Source organism: Phragmites australis, chromosome 11 (genome assembly GCF_958298935.1).
Source record: "Phragmites australis chromosome 11, lpPhrAust1.1, whole genome shotgun sequence".
NCBI classification, from domain to species: domain Eukaryota; kingdom Viridiplantae; phylum Streptophyta; class Magnoliopsida; order Poales; family Poaceae; genus Phragmites; species Phragmites australis.
In genome coordinates, this window is record NC_084931.1 from 31,170,596 (window position 1) to 31,189,583 (window position 18,988).

The 18,988-nt window shown below is 48.8% G+C and overlaps 1 protein-coding gene across 6 annotated transcripts; it reads left to right on the top strand.

The window, feature by feature from the left end:
• The first annotated feature begins 7,310 nt into the window (after positions 1 to 7,310).
• On the top strand, positions 7,311 to 13,211 carry LOC133884730 (5'-3' exoribonuclease 4-like). 6 transcript variants are annotated; one of them, XM_062324266.1, is made up of 22 exons: positions 7,311 to 7,438; positions 7,543 to 7,745; positions 7,904 to 8,006; positions 8,364 to 8,440; positions 8,536 to 8,727; positions 8,937 to 9,056; positions 9,176 to 9,238; positions 9,431 to 9,502; positions 9,625 to 9,795; positions 9,912 to 9,989; positions 10,077 to 10,187; positions 10,272 to 10,388; positions 10,467 to 10,562; positions 10,682 to 10,752; positions 10,874 to 11,002; positions 11,085 to 11,199; positions 11,387 to 11,443; positions 11,552 to 11,679; positions 11,797 to 11,901; positions 12,021 to 12,096; positions 12,176 to 12,249; positions 12,348 to 13,211. In XM_062324266.1, the coding sequence occupies exons 2-22, from the start codon at positions 7,548 to 7,550 to the stop codon at positions 12,745 to 12,747; spliced, it is 2,553 nt and encodes an 850-aa protein (XP_062180250.1). In that variant the 5' UTR covers positions 7,311 to 7,438; positions 7,543 to 7,547; the 3' UTR covers positions 12,748 to 13,211. The 6 variants fall into 6 exon arrangements, with proteins under 6 accessions (XP_062180250.1, XP_062180251.1, XP_062180247.1 ...); XM_062324267.1 differs by lacking the exon at positions 7,311 to 7,438 and having other exon boundaries at positions 7,459 to 7,791; XM_062324263.1 differs by lacking the exon at positions 7,311 to 7,438 and having other exon boundaries at positions 7,459 to 7,745.
• Positions 13,212 to 18,988: the final 5,777 nt, after the last annotated feature.

Genomic DNA, 18,988 nt, shown 5'->3' on the forward strand with positions numbered 1-18,988 from the left:
GCGAGGTCTCCGCCTGCCTCACCGTTGTCGGCCATTGCCACCACGCCGCCATCGCCCCGCCTCCTCAGCGCTGCCACCTCCCCCGACCGCATACACTCTTCCACGCCTACAAGCTCGTCTCTGACGCGGCCCCGCTCTTGACGCCTTCTTCTACATCCACCTCCAGCCCGATACAATCAACAATTGCCTCACCGCCTCCTCCGTCTTCGTCTGCGGTGACAACCCCCTCTTCCGCGTCAAGATCGGCCATTTTGGCACGGCAGACCTAGCCGGCGAGCTCCCGACAGACCCAAAAGATGAAGAAGGAGCGAAGGGCTTCGAGCACCGCCGCACCGGTAGCCGGGGGAGGCGGATCGTGGGCACGCGCAGGTACATGGCGTGGAAGCTCATTACGGGTGGCCCACCGTCGCGATGCTCGGACTGGTTCACACTCGGCGATCAAGCCCTCGCAATTCCCAACCCAACCCAACCCCCGCGCCACTGAGTAGGTGTAGACGAATTTGGTGTTCAATGGGAAGCTCGCGCCATGAGAGAGGTTCGCGCCGGGGAGGACGAACACGGCGGCGAAGCAGGAGCCGATGACCCCATGCATCTCCCGAAGCTGCTCACCGCCGGCCATCCTCCCGCCTCACGTACGCGTGAACAGACCAGGGTGTGCTATTATTGATGGCAGCTTGAAAAATTGCAGCATGTACTTTGCGGTGGCGGCAGATCCGATGCCTTCACACCTGAGACAAACAGGGACACACACGATGAAACGTTAACAACGAAAGATGTAATTACCCTTAGGGGTACATATGGCTTATTTCACAATTAACAAAATAATTACTAAATTACTCTAGCAAATGAACGGTTAGATGAAATCTATGATACCTCCTATCAACCGGTATCATGGTGCACCTTAAATACCCTCTAGTTTGATAGAGGAGTAGCACCCATACATAATAAACCTATGTCGGTGTATTTAGAACCAGGGGTCCCTAAGTCCCGAGGCCAAACCGGCCGCCCACCACATATCACCACCCTGCAAGGTAAAAGCAGAGACTCGGGAGAGGGTGCTCGGGGCTGCACGTGGCAGCCCGCGAGGACTCGGTGCCCCGAAGGTCTCACTCAAGTACTCGGGAGAGGGTGCTCGGGGCTGCACGTGGCAGCCCGCGAGGACTCGGTGCCCCGAAGGTCTCACTCAAGTACTCGGGAGAGGGTGCTCGGGGCTGCACGTGGCAGCCCGCGAGGACTCGGTGCCCCGAAGGTCTCACTCAAGTACTCGGGAGAGGGTGCTCGGGGCTGCGCGTGGCAGCCCCCGAGGACTCGGTGCCCCGAAGGTCCCTCTAAAGTCCTCGGGAGAGAGTGCTCGGGGCTGCACGTGGCAGCCCCCGAGGACCCGGTGCCCCGAAGGTCCCCCCAAGATGCTCGGGAGATAGTGCTCGGGGCTGCACGTGGCAGCCCCCGGGGACTCGGTCCCCAGAAGGTTCGCGCAAGATCGTTCAAAGACTCAAAGGGCCCCGTCGCCAGAGTGTCATCCAGTCAAGGGCCCGATGCCGCATTTAATAGGCGCGCGTGGCCTGGCATTCTGACATCCTGACATTCTCGGCTGCCCACGCCCCAGTGTCAGACCCGGCCATGCCCAGGCTGGGGGGCGTGGGTTCATTAAATGCACGGGTCCCGTCCCGTTTCCACTTGCGCACCTCGGGATAACGTTACCAGAATCGAAGCACTCGGCCTGCCACCCTGCCCTGGCAGGAGAACAAGACAGAGTGGGCGCACCGGGCACCTCTGAGGCTGTCCGGTGGGCCTTTCTTTTATGGCACCCCGATGCTTCCACAGCGGCTAGTGGTCGAATGCGCGCCGCCTTCCTCCACCGCCCCTGTCACTTCGCCAAAATGAGATGATTAGGCCTTTCTCCGTGGCACCTGGGCATTGGCATCCCCTCTTTCCCATTCAGGATATGTCGAGGTCGGCGCATCTATAAAAGGAAAGGAAGGAGGACGCTAGAGAGGACGGATAGACGAAGACAGAAAAAGAGAACAAGGAAAGAACAGCCCCGATCGCAAGACGATCAAGAAACCAGCTAGCTAGAACATAAGAGCCTCCTGCTCTTTGTAAACAGCTCTCCCTCGAGAACCAGATATACCCTTGAAGGATCTCCTTCAAGGATAGATATAACACTCATACAGGAGTAGGGTGTTACGCCTCCGCGCGGCCCGAACCTGTCCAAAAACCCGGTGTCCCCGCAAGCCATCGCATTTATTTCCTTTTCCGCTCATTTCCCGTGCAAACTTTTCTAGGATCATCCCCCCGGCCGAATCTCTAAAAAGGGGTCTCTCGGGATCCCTGCGACAGGAGTTCACCCTCCGACAGCTGGCGCGCCAGGTAGGGGGGAATATCCCTAGATTGTTTGTTTCCCTTTTTTCTCCACAGGAAAAGATGGCCGGTGGGCATCGTCTCCAGTGTTCCGGCTCCACTTCCAGTAACGGAACGCCGCCCCACGGCCAAGAGGTTTTTCCCGCCCAAGGGGATCAGGGCGCTGGGCCCATCAGCGCCGCCGCTGCCGACGTGCTCTCTGACCCCCAGCAGATGGTCAGGGCCCCGGCCGCTAGGCCCGCCTCTGGATCACGTCGGGCGCCGCCCCGGCGCAGGCTCGCTTTTAGTGAGGCCAGCCCAGGGAGCGCCTTGCTTGCAGCGCAAGCCCTCCTCAGGCACCCTCCCATTCAGGCCACGCCAAACACTCCGGAAGGCCGGTGGATGCAAGACATCGCCGCTTTGGTCGGCACCGCTCGCCGCCAGGTACAGGTCGAGAGTCCTCGGGGGCAGCCACTCCCGAATCCGTGGAACATCGAGCATCTCCGACGCTTCTACCCGTAGATGGTCAAGCTCGCGGTTCAGGTTGATAAGGCCGGGGGCTTCTCCTCGCCCGAGCAATCTGGAGGCTTCGCCCCGTATGGTAAATCGCTGTCGCCCAACCTTGTAAATATCGTACATTCAGTATTTTAATAAAGCAATCACTATGGCAAATTATTTCTCTGGATTCCCTATGTTTAACCTGTCTGGTGAGGTGCTCGGTTGTGCGAGAAAAAGTTCGCTCTCTCGTTTTTTCCCATTGATAAAAGAATCCCAATCGGTATACATGCGAGCAGTCGCCGCTGACTTACGTACGACGTGGTAGGCTGTGGTGTTCGGTGTCGTGACGGGCTCCCGGGCACTAACCGAGTTTCGGGGCGCTCTGAGTAATCCCATCACTCGAGCTGCTCGAGTAGGCCGGAGCTCAGGCCCCCGGAGCGAGCTGTCGGTGCTCGGTCTGGCCTGTCATACCCGGGTGCCACCGAACCATAGGACCTCTAGGTTATGCCTCTGTCCGCCCTTGTCTTCCGGTTCGGGTATTCGAGAGGTCTCGGGTCGAAAAAACAAGAGCAGTCTAAGGCAAGTACCGCACTAACAAAGCGCACCAGACAAAGAAATTCTACATTTTCTCTATCAAGTCACAGGACAGCAATCACAAGCAGCTCGGCCGCGAGGGCTTCAATGCCCCGGTCTCTGGTCGGCCCCCAGGGTTCTTCGGGTGGTCCTACCGCCTAGGCTTGGGTGGTCGAGATCACCCGACCCTAGGAGCCTCGTATGCCCATGGGCGGTCGGGCGCTCCGTTGAAAGGATCAAGTTCCCGGGCCCCCGGGCTCGGAATCAACCCCTTCTGGGTCGGCTGGCCGGAAGGCCGACGGCTGCCCGGTGAGTGGTTATATTCAAACAAATCTGCTTTCAGTAACTTTATGTTCCCGAGTCATTCTCGGGGGCTCTCGCGCTTTAATCTGCTCGGTGAGGTGGTCTCCTGGCCCGTGAACAAACCCTGCCGCGTGTCGGCCTTTTTCTAGAACGACAGAGCGGTTCGTAGAAAGGAGTACCGTGCGTGCGATAACGTTCGACCGAAGCCCTTCGTGGTGGTCGTGGTGGTCGGTCCGCTCTTAAGGACCCCGAGCACTACCGAGTCCTCAGGTGCCCTGGGTAATCCTATCACTCGAGCTGCTCGAGTAGTCCGGAGCTCAGGCCTTGGGGGCAGGCTGTCAGTACTCGGTCCGGCCCTTTTTTGAGCCCGGGCACCACCGAACCGCGAGGACTCTTGGTCACATTCTCGCTCGCACGCGTCTCCCTTCTACCGGCTGAGTGGTCGCAAAGTGAAAAGGTGTTCACTGGGCACGGCGTGTTCCGGGCAGGGCCGTTCTATCTCCCGGGCAGGGAGTCTGTGTCTTTGTTTCTTAAGCTAGGCAGTACGGACTCGCGAGAGCTCGAAGGCTGGCTGCGCCAACACCGGCGACCACAACTACTTCGTTTTTCGGGGATGGAAAGGTCGGGAGCGGCCCGACTGAGTACTCCTCGGGACTTCCAGTCAGAGCGCCGGAAAGAAACCTCAAGCATACAAAAGAAATTGGAGTTTCGAGCCCAAGGAAAAGCTGCCATTATATTCACAAGACCTGGACAAAGCTTTTTCTAAAGGTTCACTCCTACATCTGCAACAAAAAAGATAAGGGCGCCGACGGCCTAGTCTGCGGCAGAGGCGTCGGCTGAGTCTTCTGAGTCGTCCCCGGGGGCTGGCGATGGTGGCACCTCCCGCCTGAAGCCGGCCGCCACCGCAGAGGCGGTACTGCTAACCGCTGCCCGGGCGGCCTCCTCCTCAGCCTCGACCACTCCCTCCCGCGCCGGCTCCAGCGGGAAGTTCGGGTCCCTGCTTCGGTAGCAGGCCAGGACATGCTCAGCCACGGCATGAGCCAGGCCACGTCCCTCCCGGGCAGCGAGCTCCTGGACTGCCCAGGGCAGGGTCTCGAGGCGCTCGCAGACTTGCTGCAGCTCCAGCACTTGCCGTGCGGGGCCGTCGCCCTTCGTGTCGCCGACAAGCCGCCCAAGGCCGCCTTTCTCCATGGCCCGTCGCATCCGCCGGAGTATATCCTCCAGCATCTGCACCAGGTTAACCCGCGAGACGAAGGCCGCCTCGAGCTTCTCCTTGGCGACCCGCAGCTGTGCCTCAAGTCCCTGGTCCCCGGCCGGACCAGAAGAACCGCCGGCTGCGGCAGGGGCAGCATCCTGCTTCGCCTTGGCCACCACCTCGGACAGGGCCTGTTCACGGGCGGTCAGTTCCGCCTCGTGTTTCGCGTTCTCTTCCGCCCTGGTAGCCGCGGCGGCCGCCGCGGCAGCTGCCTCGCCTTCCCGGCGACTCAGCTCGCCTTCCCGGCGACTCAGCTCACTCTCCCGCCGGGCCAGCGCCTCCTCCTGCTGGACCACCGAGTCCTCCCGGGCTCCGAGGTCAGACGCAGACAGCGCGTTGTCCACTTCCCGGATGGAGACGTCCTCTTCCCAGCGCTTGATTTCTCCTCTGATCCTCTGGAGGTCGTCTTCCCAGCGCTGGAGGTCGGCGCGCGTCTTCTCGACCGCACCCTCTCGGCGGGCCAGCTCGGCCTGCCGCTCCTCTGCAAGCCGCTCCCGGGCCGTGACTGCCGCCTCCCTCACCTGCGCCTGCCCCATCCTGGCAAGGGCATCGGCAGCCTGCCGCCTCGACGCCTCGGCCAGGCGGGCGGCGTCTTCAAGTTCCCGCGCGGCTCCCGCGCGGATGTCATCAAGGAGTTTTTGCTCCCGCACGGTTACCGCACGGGCCGCCCATATGATTATCACACCCCTCGGAAGTTGTATGGACACGCGTCCACTCATTTGCCCGTTGGGGTCTGCTTGATGTCTAGAAACCGCAGGGGCCACCTCCGGAAAGCTTGCCGCGTGGCATTCGGCCCGCCTTGACCTCGGTCACGACGAAGGGCCCATTCGCAGTCTCTGTCCCATCGGCTGCCAAACGGGCCCGGGGGCTACTGTCGGTGTATTTAGAACCAGGGGTCCCTAAGTCCCGAGGCCAAACCGGCCGCCCACCACATATCACCACCCTGCAAGGTAAAAGCAGAGACTCGGGAGAGGGTGCTCGGGGCTGCACGTGGCAGCCCGCGAGGACTCGGTGCCCCGAAGGTCTCACTCAAGTACTCGGGAGAGGGTGCTCGGGGCTGCACGTGGCAGCCCGCGAGGACTCGGTGCCCCGAAGGTCTCACTCAAGTACTCGGGAGAGGGTGCTCGGGGCTGCACGTGGCAGCCCGCGAGGACTCGGTGCCCCGAAGGTCTCACTCAAGTACTCGGGAGAGGGTGCTCGGGGCTGCGCGTGGCAGCCCCCGAGGACTCGGTGCCCCGAAGGTCCCTCTAAAGTCCTCGGGAGAGAGTGCTCGGGGCTGCACGTGGCAGCCCCCGAGGACCCGGTGCCCCGAAGGTCCCCCCAAGATGCTCGGGAGATAGTGCTCGGGGCTGCACGTGGCAGCCCCCGGGGACTCGGTCCCCAGAAGGTTCGCGCAAGATCGTTCAAAGACTCAAAGGGCCCCGTCGCCAGAGTGTCATCCAGTCAAGGGCCCGATGCCGCATTTAATAGGCGCGCGTGGCCTGGCATTCTGACATCCTGACATTCTCGGCTGCCCACGCCCCAGTGTCAGACCCGGCCATGCCCAGGCTGGGGGGCGTGGGTTCATTAAATGCACGGGTCCCGTCCCGTTTCCACTTGCGCACCTCGGGATAACGTTACCAGAATCGAAGCACTCGGCCTGCCACCCTGCCCTGGCAGGAGAACAAGACAGAGTGGGCGCACCGGGCACCTCTGAGGCTGTCCGGTGGGCCTTTCTTTTATGGCACCCCGATGCTTCCACAGCGGCTAGTGGTCGAATGCGCGCCGCCTTCCTCCACCGCCCCTGTCACTTCGCCAAAATGAGATGATTAGGCCTTTCTCCGTGGCACCTGGGCATTGGCATCCCCTCTTTCCCATTCAGGATATGTCGAGGTCGGCGCATCTATAAAAGGAAAGGAAGGAGGACGCTAGAGAGGACGGATAGACGAAGACAGAAAAAGAGAACAAGGAAAGAACAGCCCCGATCGCAAGACGATCAAGAAACCAGCTAGCTAGAACATAAGAGCCTCCTGCTCTTTGTAAACAGCTCTCCCTCGAGAACCAGATATACCCTTGAAGGATCTCCTTCAAGGATAGATATAACACTCATACAGGAGTAGGGTGTTACGCCTCCGCGCGGCCCGAACCTGTCCAAAAACCCGGTGTCCCCGCAAGCCATCGCATTTATTTCCTTTTCCGCTCATTTCCCGTGCAAACTTTTCTAGGATCATCCCCCCGGCCGAATCTCTAAAAAGGGGTCTCTCGGGATCCCTGCGACAGGAGTTCACCCTCCGACAACCTACCTTTTATAACGGAAAAGCTTCAGGCTCTGTCCCGCCGCCGCGTTCCTTTTATAAAAGCAGTCTGAATGGAACAAATAACGCTGCCAAAAGTCTCTCGCTCCTTATCACCAACACTTTCCTCATTAACCTGATCAGCTACAGTCCTGACTCTGGGGAGAGGGGAGGAAGCTTAAATGGGAAGCAAAAGGTAGGTAGCCGGAAGCTATCAAATGGTGCATCGTCATTTTTACAAACACCGCTGCTCCTCACCCCCCTGTAGCTTCCCATCACCCCTCTACTCTCTCGTTGCAGCTGCCATGGGAATACCTTCTTTCTACAAGTGGCTCGTGAACAGATACCCAAGCATCCTCTCCCCCGCAAAGGAGGAGCCAGCTGACAGCAGCAAGGAAAGCCATGATGGTGATGGCATCATCTACGACAACCTCTACCTCGACATGAATGGCATCATCCATCAGTGCTTCCACCCGCAGGACCAGATGCATACACACATACATGTATGTACAAATTTCAATCCATGCATGTAATATTGTAATCTGGCTGGTATTTATTTGTTCTCAATCGTGAGTTCTTGAGCTGGTCTTTCGGTTCCGGTATCTGTGTGTGTGTGTGTGTGTGTGTGTGTGTGTGTGTGTGTGTGTGTGTGTGTGTGCAGGTTCCTCCGACGACGCTCGACGAGGTGTTCGAGTCCATGTTCGAGTACATGGACAACTTGTTCCGCATCGTCAGGCCGAGAAGGCTTCTCTACTTGGCAGTAGGTTTGTACATAGATCGTTGGATAACAAACTGAATTATTTAGCCACTTCTTCGTACAATATTGTTAACAACAAGCAAGACTACTTTGAAGTTCCATGGATGTGGTTGGTTGCCTTCAATTATTTGTGCAATTTAGTTACACATGGAATTCTCTCTCAATGCACTTTTTTTTAAGCAACCAGCAAAAGGATTGCTGGAGTATATATTGATAAAGTAGACCAGCAAAAGGATTGCTGGAGTATATATTGATAAAGCAGGAGTAAACAAAGTTCAAAAGCTGTACAGTTAGGTTGGCCTCAGCCAGCAGAAGAAAAAAAGAGACAGAGCTAAAAACTTTATTATTTGGTTTCCAAGTGCAGATGGCGTTGCTCCTTGCGCCAAAATGAACCAAATACGAAGGGGACGTTTCCACAGTGCCAGGCAAGCTAGATATGAGGTGAATCCTTGCATTATTCCCTTTCCTACATCGACAGCGTGTGATACATGCACGTCTGCTGCTGCCGCAATTGAGAAAATGCGTGCGATCTATAGGAGATGGAAGAGGATCGCTTGCGGGAGGAGCTCAGAGCTGAAGGGAAGGAGGTGCCACCGCGAGAGATATCCGAGGTTTCAGATCCTAATGTCATCACACCAGGGACAGAATTCATGGAGAAGCTGTCACAAGCGCTCGAGCACTACATCCGTGCCAGATTGAATAGTGACCCCGGGTGGAAAGACATCATGGTTTGCGCTAGCGATTCAGTAAATGTAGTTCATGTTCACTTCAACCATTCGACGCGCATGCTATATCGAATCGCAAGCTCTATATAATCTTGACAAATGTTTTACATGTTGTTGCTTCACCACAAAGTACGATTTCATGAGGCTGTTCAATTTGATCAAGTGAACATTGCTTGATGAGTTCACAATACGTCTGTTACTCTGTTCTGAAGGTAATACTCTCCGATGCAAATGTTCCTGGAGAAGGAGAGCACAAGATCATGTCTTTCATCCGCGCGCAACGCAGCATGGAAGGCTATGATCCCAACACTCGACACTGTTTGTATGGGCATGTAGGAAATACCAATCCTTTTTTGTTTTTTGACGATCTCATTATTTCGAATGTTCTGCAGCATCGATCCAGTTCTCACCCCTGATTTGTACTGGAGTTAACTCTGAAGAACTGTTGCAGGATGCGGATCTGATAATGCTGGCCTTGGCATCTCACGAAGTCCACTTCTCTATTTTGCGTGAGGTCCGTTGATCCCTCAACAATGCTAACTTCATGCTTAAACAAAATATTTCCCATGCTTAATACTGTGATACTAGTATATATAGAACTATTTACTAGGCTAGGCAGTATGTGAAGCTCAATCCCTCATCAAAGTAACTAGTTCAGCTGTTTGTAATGGTGGAGTTGAGAATACTCTTCTGTTAACTTGAACAGGATGTGCGGCTTCCAAATCAGGCAGAAAATAATTCCCGGTTCACAGAAGCAAATCCGAAGAAACCATACCTGGTACCCCCCCCCCCTCCCCCACAAAAACACACACACACACACACACACACACACACACACACACACACACACACACAGTTGTTTATCTTTTTGACTCTGTGGATAACGCCGTCTTCTTTCAGTTTTTGAACATATGGGTTCTGAGAGAGTACTTGGAGATTGAACTGAAGATACAGGACCCAGTTTGCGAGCTTGATATTGAGAGGCTAATAGATGACTTCATCTTTATTTGTTTCTTGATGGGGAACGATTTCGTCCCGCATATTCCGTCACTTAAGATGCAAGAGGCATGTGTATGCGTATGCCTTTAGATTCTAATAGCTTAGCTTTGCTATAACTATATCCTTTCACTTACGTCATCACTGTGAAATTATACAGCTCTTTCTTTCATCTGTATTCCATGTGACAGTTTGCAGTTGATCTTCTCATCGAAGTGTACAAAACAACCTTCAACAAAATGGGGGGTTATATTGTCGACACAGACAAAGTACCTGAAGAATTCCAGCCCCTTATTTTCATGAATGACTATTTATATAGTTATGCTGTGACGTAGTTTTTTTGCTACTGAAAACAGGTCAAATATGAACATGCTGCATATCTGGAAGTCTCAAGGTTGGAAATGTTTTTTCATGAACTGTCCATGTATGAAGAGAAAATTTTTCTCAAAAGATATGAACTGCAACAGGTATGTTAGCATTCTTCTCAATAGTGCACGGTGGTGCAAAATGTAATTTGTCGTCATTGTCGATATGTTCGTTTTGGCCTTTAGGATTCCTTGCAGAAGTTATATCGCGATCTATTGCGTGAAGCTTCAGAAAGTGAAAGATTAGAGCTGAGGCGAAAATTACAGGACGTCCTTTTTAATGAAGAACGTCCATATGACAGTGTTAGTGTCTTAGTGATGCTCATTTTCATAAATATGTCTCCTGCAGCCCTGCTACAATTTCTGACATATCTATTGCAGATAAGACTGGGATTACCAGGATGGAAATCCCGGTTCTACAAGGAATACTTTGGTGTCGAAACTTCTAATGAGATTGGAAAGCTACAGAACGACATGGTTATGTTTTCCCTTGTTTATTTATCCTGATGGAATCCCTTTTCCCTTCAGGCGTGGCAAGGTGGCATTTTACATTGTTATAATCTTGCCTCCTTTCTTTCTCCTCCCTTTGAATTTAGGCTCAGAAGTATTTAGAAGGGCTTTGTTGGGTGCTTCAATGCTATTTCGCTGATGTACCATCATGGAGCTGGTAATATAAGAATAAAATGTTTACATACTGAACATTTATTTCATGATTATAAATTCTATTTATCTCATTCTCATACATATTTTTTTTTCCATTCTACGTCTTATGGTGCAAATTTTTGCAGGTACTACCCATTCTACGTTGCTCCTTTCGTATCTGATCTCAAAGGTCTTTCTCGGTTCAAGATATCTTTCACTGTGGACAAACCACTAAGACCATTTGATCAGCTCATGGCAGTTTTGCCACTACGAAGGCACATTCACCAGTCTTAGTTCTGCCATGCACGTTACCTATTGGGATTTTATAAGAGCTAATTTATTTCCCCTTTTTTCCAGCCAGTGTGCTCTCCCAGAATGCTACCGCAAATTAATGGTCTCTAAGTATTCTGAAATACAAACGCTCTATCCGAAGTTGGAGACTGACATGAATGGGAAACGTTTCTTGTGGAATGTGAGCTATTCGTTCATATGTGCAATGGATCGGTGAACTTAATCAACTGATAATTTCAACCTATACTGATCAAGTGGCGATGCACTTGGCAAATCTATATAAATTTTTTTCACCTTTTAGATGCTATAGTTAACTCTTTAAGAAAAACGGGAATCCAATGCTAGTTTTCAATGAGAAACTGTTTCAGGGTATCTCTGAGGAACTGCTTCTTTCGGCCACCAAAACGGCAGACGAAGAGCTCGCGGTAAAACAATTGCTTGTCATCTGCGCTCATGTTACACTGACTTTTACTGTTGTTGATAAACCACCATAATCATAGGTAGTGTTTTCCCCTTGCTTTGTTATAAATTAGACGCATGAGATGAGACGGAATACTACTCGGCAAGAAAAGATCTTTCTGCAGAGGGGCTCAAGCGCTCTGCCACATAACGAAATTATTATGCAATCATCATACTGTTCACCGATAGATTCAGCTACGAGGTACCACATGAAGTCTGAACTCAAATGACCTAAAAGTACCGATGCATTTTTGAAGTTGATATTTTGTTCAGAACAATGCTAAGCTGAGGCTAAATTATGTATCTTTTTTTTCCATAGCAGAATTGGAGGGTGGTTGTCGACTGATGACGATGATGGCTTGAGGAACGGTTTCTTTCTCTCGCCCCAACAAAATCTGCAGGGCATCACGAATGATCAGGCAATGTATGTTCTACTCTCTCAAGCCTATACTGTCTTGAGGCCTCGGGGTAGCAAGTTTAAATTATTTTTCGAAAGGCAAGCAAGTTTAAATTATAACTACATTTTGGGTTCACATGTTTCAGATCAGCCACGTTCTTCAACCCTGAGGCAGTGAATCCAATTCCAGGACTACTTGGCAATGTCAGGGTACCTGACAAGGTGGATTCGTCATGTCTCTATTAAATTCTTTGGTCCAATTTACTTTGGAGCTCATCTTTGGAATTCATGAATTCTGCAGACTGTGACGGCAGCTGACATCTCAAAGAGGCCGCTCTGGCACACGTACCCGGGCTCAAGGCCGCCGCCGCCCATGTAAGCAAGCTCCATTTCTGGCAGCACAAAATCTTGTGATCGATCTATTCATCTTCTATGTCGCCGACCACACATCGTTCCTGATGACTGACTTGCAGCGTTCAGAGGCCGGACACTATCTGGAAGCTGAGCACGCCGGCGACGCCGCGGGAAGAGCACAAGAACGCCGGCACGGGGTGGATGGGGCGGGGGAGAGTGAACGCCGCCGAGACGACGCAGCTGACCAGGAGCAGCAGCTACGGGCATGGGGTAGGGAACGGCACCGCCGGCGCCGAGACGCAACAGAGCAGCAGCAGCAGCAGCAGCTACAGCTACAGGAATGGTGTCCATCGGGTGGACATGGTGCAGAGCCGAGGAAGCAGCAGCAGGTTTGAGAAGGACGGTGCATACAGTTTCCGACCGCATGGAGGTGCGCCGTGGAGAGGAGACGGCGGCTGTGGCGGCGGCAGGAATGGAGGCGCCGGCCATGGCGGGAGCGCGCAGCCACGTGGCTGGTAGGACACGAATTCCAGGAATCAAGCATGTACGTAGTAGTTGATCTCACCATGTATATTTTGTGCCAACTTCATACGTTGTATCTGCGTTGATCAAGCTAGAACTGTACCGTACCCTGTGTGTCCAAACATCTAATGTTCTGGGCATTAATTTTCTTCGAGATGAAGTACTTTGTAGTTGCTATACACACAAAAAGGGGGATTAGCTAATAGCTTGCCATCATTCGACAGAATTTTGGATTTTGATCTGTTCAGCGATACGTGTACGACATCCTCTAGCTCCATCTCCCGTGAGCTTTGGGGCTGTTTGATTTCTCGAATAGAGTTTCGTAGAGCTGCAACATAGAGCCTGGATGAGGGGAAGTAGGTCATGACAGCTACACTGATGGAGCACAATGTATGATATTTTTGTCCCTTCAGTCACTTCTCTGGTAAGAGCACATATTGTTGGTTATGGTGCCTTTTCCACTCTTGTTCTATGCTCTTTGATCCATTTATAAATCACTTGTTTCTTTGAGGAACGGTTGTTTGAATCCTTTGGGAATCAAATTAAGAGAAAGTGAGAAATCAAGTTAAAATATATCTTAATTTATATACGATGAGGATAAGTTTGTCGATTTGGTTTGTTGAGTTTTGGATTGTCTAGGTTGTGCGGAGGGTCCGTACTTTTGTTCGGATAGTCCACAGATTTGGAGTTTACTAGGATTTGCAGAGTGTCCGCATATTTTTGCGGACAGTCCGTACTTTTACAGAGTGTTTGCATATTTTTGCGGAGTGTCCGCTCTTTTCTTCGGAGAGTATGTAGTTAAGCAGAATTTGAATTTCGATTGCAATGTGCTCTGAGTTGATTTAAGTTTTCAATTGAGCATTTTAATTATGGACTAACTGCAGATGGAGTTGGAGATATATTTTGTTTGTCTCATGGCGTGCAGGTAACGGATGCAACTTAGCGGTCGACTGCAGGTGATCAGAGCTAAGTGAGGTGCTTAGTATCAGACGATCAAGAAGGCTGAGCAGAGTCAAAGGTGATCCCAGCGGTACACATGGAGGTCAAGCAAAATATAAAAAATGGATGAAGATGATGTGTTAACAAAGTCAAGCAAAAAGGATACCGCTGCAAGTGACAAGTCGACCTGAGGGATCGGGAGCGGGAGACTTGCCGGCTATTAGGATCGCGAGACGAAGGATACGCGTCAACATCAGAGCACTTGCTTGAGACGAAGCAAGTGACAGCTAGTTACGCTTTGAGAAGCGTGCTAGAGTTTGGCGGTTTGGCCTCAAAACCACAGGAGGACTGGAGAGTCACGTGATATCATCGCGAAACTTGCGTCGAGACGAAGCTAAATCGTGAAGAAACCGTGGTCATTCTATGGACGGAGTGAAAATAGACAAAATGTCCTGGTGGTAGGTGGGAGAGCACTACCGGTGAAGGGTATTTTAGGAATAAGGAAATTTAAGGGCTAAGAAAGCTCTTAAGAGCTATAAATAGAGAGGTAGGGCTATAGAGGAACCTTGAGCTAGCCATTTGAGAGGCTAGAATTAGGTTTTGGAGAAGATGAGAGGGTAGGCTTAGTTTTTGTAATAGGCTAGAGCTTTTGTGAGAGAGAAACTTCTGTAATTTGCCGAAAAGAGGGTTGAACTCTGTTTAAAACGAAGTTTATTTTCTCGTAAGTGATCTTGTTCATCTCTTTCTAGTCTCCTGCTTTTGGTTAACTTGCTTTCATGCAAGTTTTTCTAGTTTTCTGTTGATTTTCGTTTTTCCTTTGGAGATGTGTTTTTACCCCTTTGCAAAGTTATTCTTTTCATTGCTAGAGGTATAAACACTTACATACTCATGTACATAAGTAGATAGTGAGTCCCTTTGCCTCTATATAATTAACCTGGAGAGTTTTGTTACCCGGTGTTCATCTTGTTTGATCTTTGGATTTTCTTTGCAAGTTTCAGCATTTATGGGTGGGTGGTGAGTCATGGATTGGATCATTGTGAAACCTAATGTTCAATTCCGATCATGAGATTCACTTTTCGATTATTGTTTTGCTGAAACTCCGGACTCTTCGCTCATTTCTCTGGATTTTCTGGGTTGATTCAGAGTTTTTGCTACTTGTTTGTTTTGCTCTTTATTGTGATTCCCTTATAGAGATGAGTTGGGTGATTAAATAGGAGAAAGCTATAAATTTCAAAAAAAATTATTAAGTGCCTAATCACTTTCTCTAATCGTCACTCACGATCTTATAGAAAAATTATCGTGGAGATTATTTGAGGCGACATCGTTTTCAAACTAACCAGAAATGGTCTGCGAAAGATTGAATATCCAGGAGTCACAATCTTGTGACCATGCCTCTAGGAGCTTATATGCTGACATGCTGTAGAGCTGAGAAGATGGTTTTATCACAAAATTCAGGCAGAAGATAACAAAATTTCTTCAGCTATTGATTTTCTTTTTGCCAATTTCACATCCTATTTTTGTCATTTCACTTTTGCAGGAATCTGGCTTGACGAATTGAGATCCAAAGCTCCATCAGCGCGTGAGATGGAAGAAAATAAGAGATGCCTCCACAACGGTAATTTCTTTGATCAAAATATGACATTCGGGCATACTTTTTTCAGTTAATTTCGAACTAATACTTGTCAAACTGCGAATCCAGTTGCACTTCAGCTACTGCTTCTGTGTGGAATATATATAATGGGGCCAATTTAAAACAACTCGAGGAGCATGATTTGTGCACTAGTCTGCCAACAATTCCATGCTGCCTGGAGAGTGTGGAAGGGGATGGACTTCCTCGTTGCTGACCGCATGGAGAGTGTGGAAGGAACGGGTCTTCAACGGGGTCTCCTGTCCGGCGGCGCAAGTGCGGATGCAGAGCTCTGGATCACGGCAGGCGCCAGAGACCTAGGCCAACTTTAGTGTTCAGCTCATGTTGCTATGCTAAGGTGGGACCTATAAGAGGAGTTTTAGCTTGATAGAATCTTATATTTATTAATTAGAGATTTTTTTTTCCTCCACGTTAAACCGTCGAATTAATTGATTGACTAACTGTAACTATAGATTAACAAACAGACGAAACAACATAAAAAAATTAAAAAACAAATCATAGAGTCCAACTCTAAGACTACTTCTTGCCTTCCTTTCCTTCTTTTTTGTTTTAGATACTATTTATCCAACAAGGTTACGTTAACGAACTCTAACTTAGTTACGTTAGCAATCAACACACTTTTCTAAATCAATTATAATCAAATATTACAAAATTAAAACAACATAATACAAACATATTACGGATTATCACACAAAAATAATATCAAAAAATTTATAATGTATTTTCAAAAATAATATGAGATACAGTGACGACATTAAAAATAATAATAATTTCAAAAAATAAGAAACACATAAAAATCAATTTGCATAACACATAAAATGAAAATTATAAATTAGATCTATTCACAAATAATAAACATGATTCCATATTATGAAAAAAATTATATTTATATTTTATATTATAATATTTAAATATAAATAGTTAATGTATCTTAGCATACAACTATTATTAACACAAATATCTTTCATTCAGCCGTAAGCTAAATTTTTAATCTGTACAGTCGCACTAATTGATACGCTAGTATACTCTAACAGATAGCACGGTTAACATCTAAAATAGGACCCACAATATTAAATAAAAAACCAATGCTGGCAACGAGTTTTTTCTGCTTGGATAGGGAACAACGCAGGCTGACAGATGGAGTCCCGTGTAGTAACTTCTCCCTGGCGCCGGGTGCCTTCTCTGGCTCCGGATGCTTGTTAGACCATCTAACCATTTTTCTTTGGTTAAGTTTTCTTCTTGATCTATTTTTCGTTCTCATTTTTTATTTTTTCTTATCTCTAATAATTTTTCTTTCAAGTGATTTGTAAAGAGAAAAGATAGAAAATTCTGTCATGAAGAAAATTATCTTGAGAATTATTTCGTGAAGAACCGTTAAAACAATAAAGGGAAAAAATACTTTCGACGAAAAGAATTCATTGAGTATGATCTTAGTTTCACTTCGGCCGAATGCTCCAATGTATTACACCCTTCCTATCTCTTTCTTTCTTCCTAGCACCACAAAAAAACCAAAGCTGGAGCTGCTCTACGGCAGTCTGCCATCGCGCAATGAGCACACGTCTGCCGGTTCATACTCGGTTGTTTTAGTTTCATAATTTAGTCCCCTTTTTAAACACCGGATAATGGCGAGAGCTTTGTGCTCGTGTTGTAAAAGCACTTCATTTTCTTCTACTTAATACGAGATATGCAGTGCTTATTCTAGAAAAAAAAATCGATCCAAATTCCAGCCTAGGTGGCATCTACCCCGTACTGATTCTTCCGGCGCTTTTACATTCGTCTCCCTTAGTTGATACGAAATTACAACCGAGTCGTCTTACTTTGGATTCCCTTCAAATTAGGAATGTTGATTTATTTATTTCGAGTAACGAATGTTGATTGATTGATAAGTTAATTAATTACAGTGTGGTGTGGATGGATACCGGGATCTAATTTGTTGTTTTGTCAATTCAGAATCTTGATTCCGCAGAGGTCCACCATACACAGTTTGCAATCACAGCCTCACAGCATCTAGTGTGGGACCCCTGTTGTTCCATTCGATTCTTCTTCTTTTTTTGAAGGGCTACAATGGAGGAAGCCATACTGTTGTAATTTTATTAGTAACCTGCAAAGCCAAGAACCAGAGCACTGTATAAACCCTGATAAGTCAGTTGATTAAGTCATCTTCAACAAATATTCTAAAAATTCATCCCTTATAACACTATTACAGCACCTTCTAATATTATTACAGTATATTTTTTTTTTATCTCCAACAGTTACTCTATTTTCTATCTTTCATTACTCTACTCCTTCTCTTGGACCCACACGAATACTCTGTGCACAGTAATACGGGTGCCAATTTCTATCCGCAAATTTACCGATCTCTAGCCGAAGCTTGCTTCCCTGTAGCTCTGAAAAAACATCTTTGCCGATTCCGCTGGAGACCACATTGGCTACAAAACCAGCGGAAACAGGGATACGGCCGTCGATGCCTCCTCCGTTGGAGATGCCCTTAAGAATGGAAGGAACTGAAACTTAAGCATTCGATTCTTCTTTGAGGAGATACTTCGGGGATAGAGAATTGGAGCTGCAAGTTTGGAGTATTTGGCTATCTGATCGCTCAAGAAAGTTGGGAACAAGCAAAAAAGAAACCAAGCCAACATGGTTTAAATACCATCTTGTGCTTGTCCAGCTACTGTGAGTAGACCCTTGCTCAGCAATCATGCTAAGCTGACAGTGGTTAATACCCCTGAAAGGCTTGCATCTGTAAGAGTTTAAGATCAAATGCAACTAACATGATCCATTTTTATGTTTATTAGATGATTGTTTGCATATTAGCTCCAATAGAAGAGGTTAGCACTTGATGCATCCCTCTAACCACTGATGACTGTTTTTTTTTACCCTGGTTAAATATCAGGTAGGAATACAAGTGGATACCCAATAAATAATTTTGGTTTCGTACTTAGTTTATTTTTTTAACTTAATTAGGTAGAGGTAATTCTTTTTTTTTCTAATTTTAATCGACCTAATAACTAAAAAATACAAAACTTACGTATGCAGCAGGCTTACAGCCACATATTTTCTATGTGTACTTGTCGGAGGATGAACTACTGTCGCAGGGATCCCGAGAGACCCCTTTTTAAAGATTCGGCCGGGAGGATGATCCTGAACGAGCTCGTCGGGGAAATAAATGGAAACGGAAATAAATGCAACGGCTGGTGGTGGGGGATGATCGACCTAGTGCAAAAAAAGAGATAGATGCACCAGGGTTTAGACAGGTTCGGGCCGCACGGGGGCGTAACACCCTACTCCTGTGTGAGTGCAATATCTTTCCTTGAAGGGAATTCTTCAAGTATGTGTCTGGTTACAAGGGTGTACTGTCTACAGAGAGCTTGAGGCTCCTGTGCTCTAGCTCTGCTCGAGCTGGTTTGTGATGTTCTTCGTCTCTTGATCTGGACTTCTGATGATCCCTTTTTGGCTTGGGACTGGACTTAACTTCGTTCCTTGTCGAACTTGGTTTAACACTTAGTCTTCTGCTAAACTTCGTGTGTCTTCATGTGTTCTCCATCCTTTCCTTTTATACACACGCTGACCTCGACTTATCCTGAATGGGAAAGAGGGGGCGCGAGTGCCAAAGCGCCACGGAGAAATGCGTCATCATTCCGTTTTGGCGAA

Excerpts from the sequence above, each read along its gene's own strand:
- LOC133884730 (XM_062324263.1), top strand. The coding sequence starts at position 7,461 with ATGGTGCATCGTCATTTTTACAAACACCGCTGCTCCTCACCCCCCTGT. Across the intron at positions 8,728-8,936 it reads CCGGGTGGAAAGACATCATG|GTAATACTCTCCGATGCAAA; the intron begins GTTTGCGCTAGC and ends TCTGTTCTGAAG. Across the intron at positions 9,239-9,430 it reads ACTTCTCTATTTTGCGTGAG|GATGTGCGGCTTCCAAATCA; the intron begins GTCCGTTGATCC and ends TAACTTGAACAG.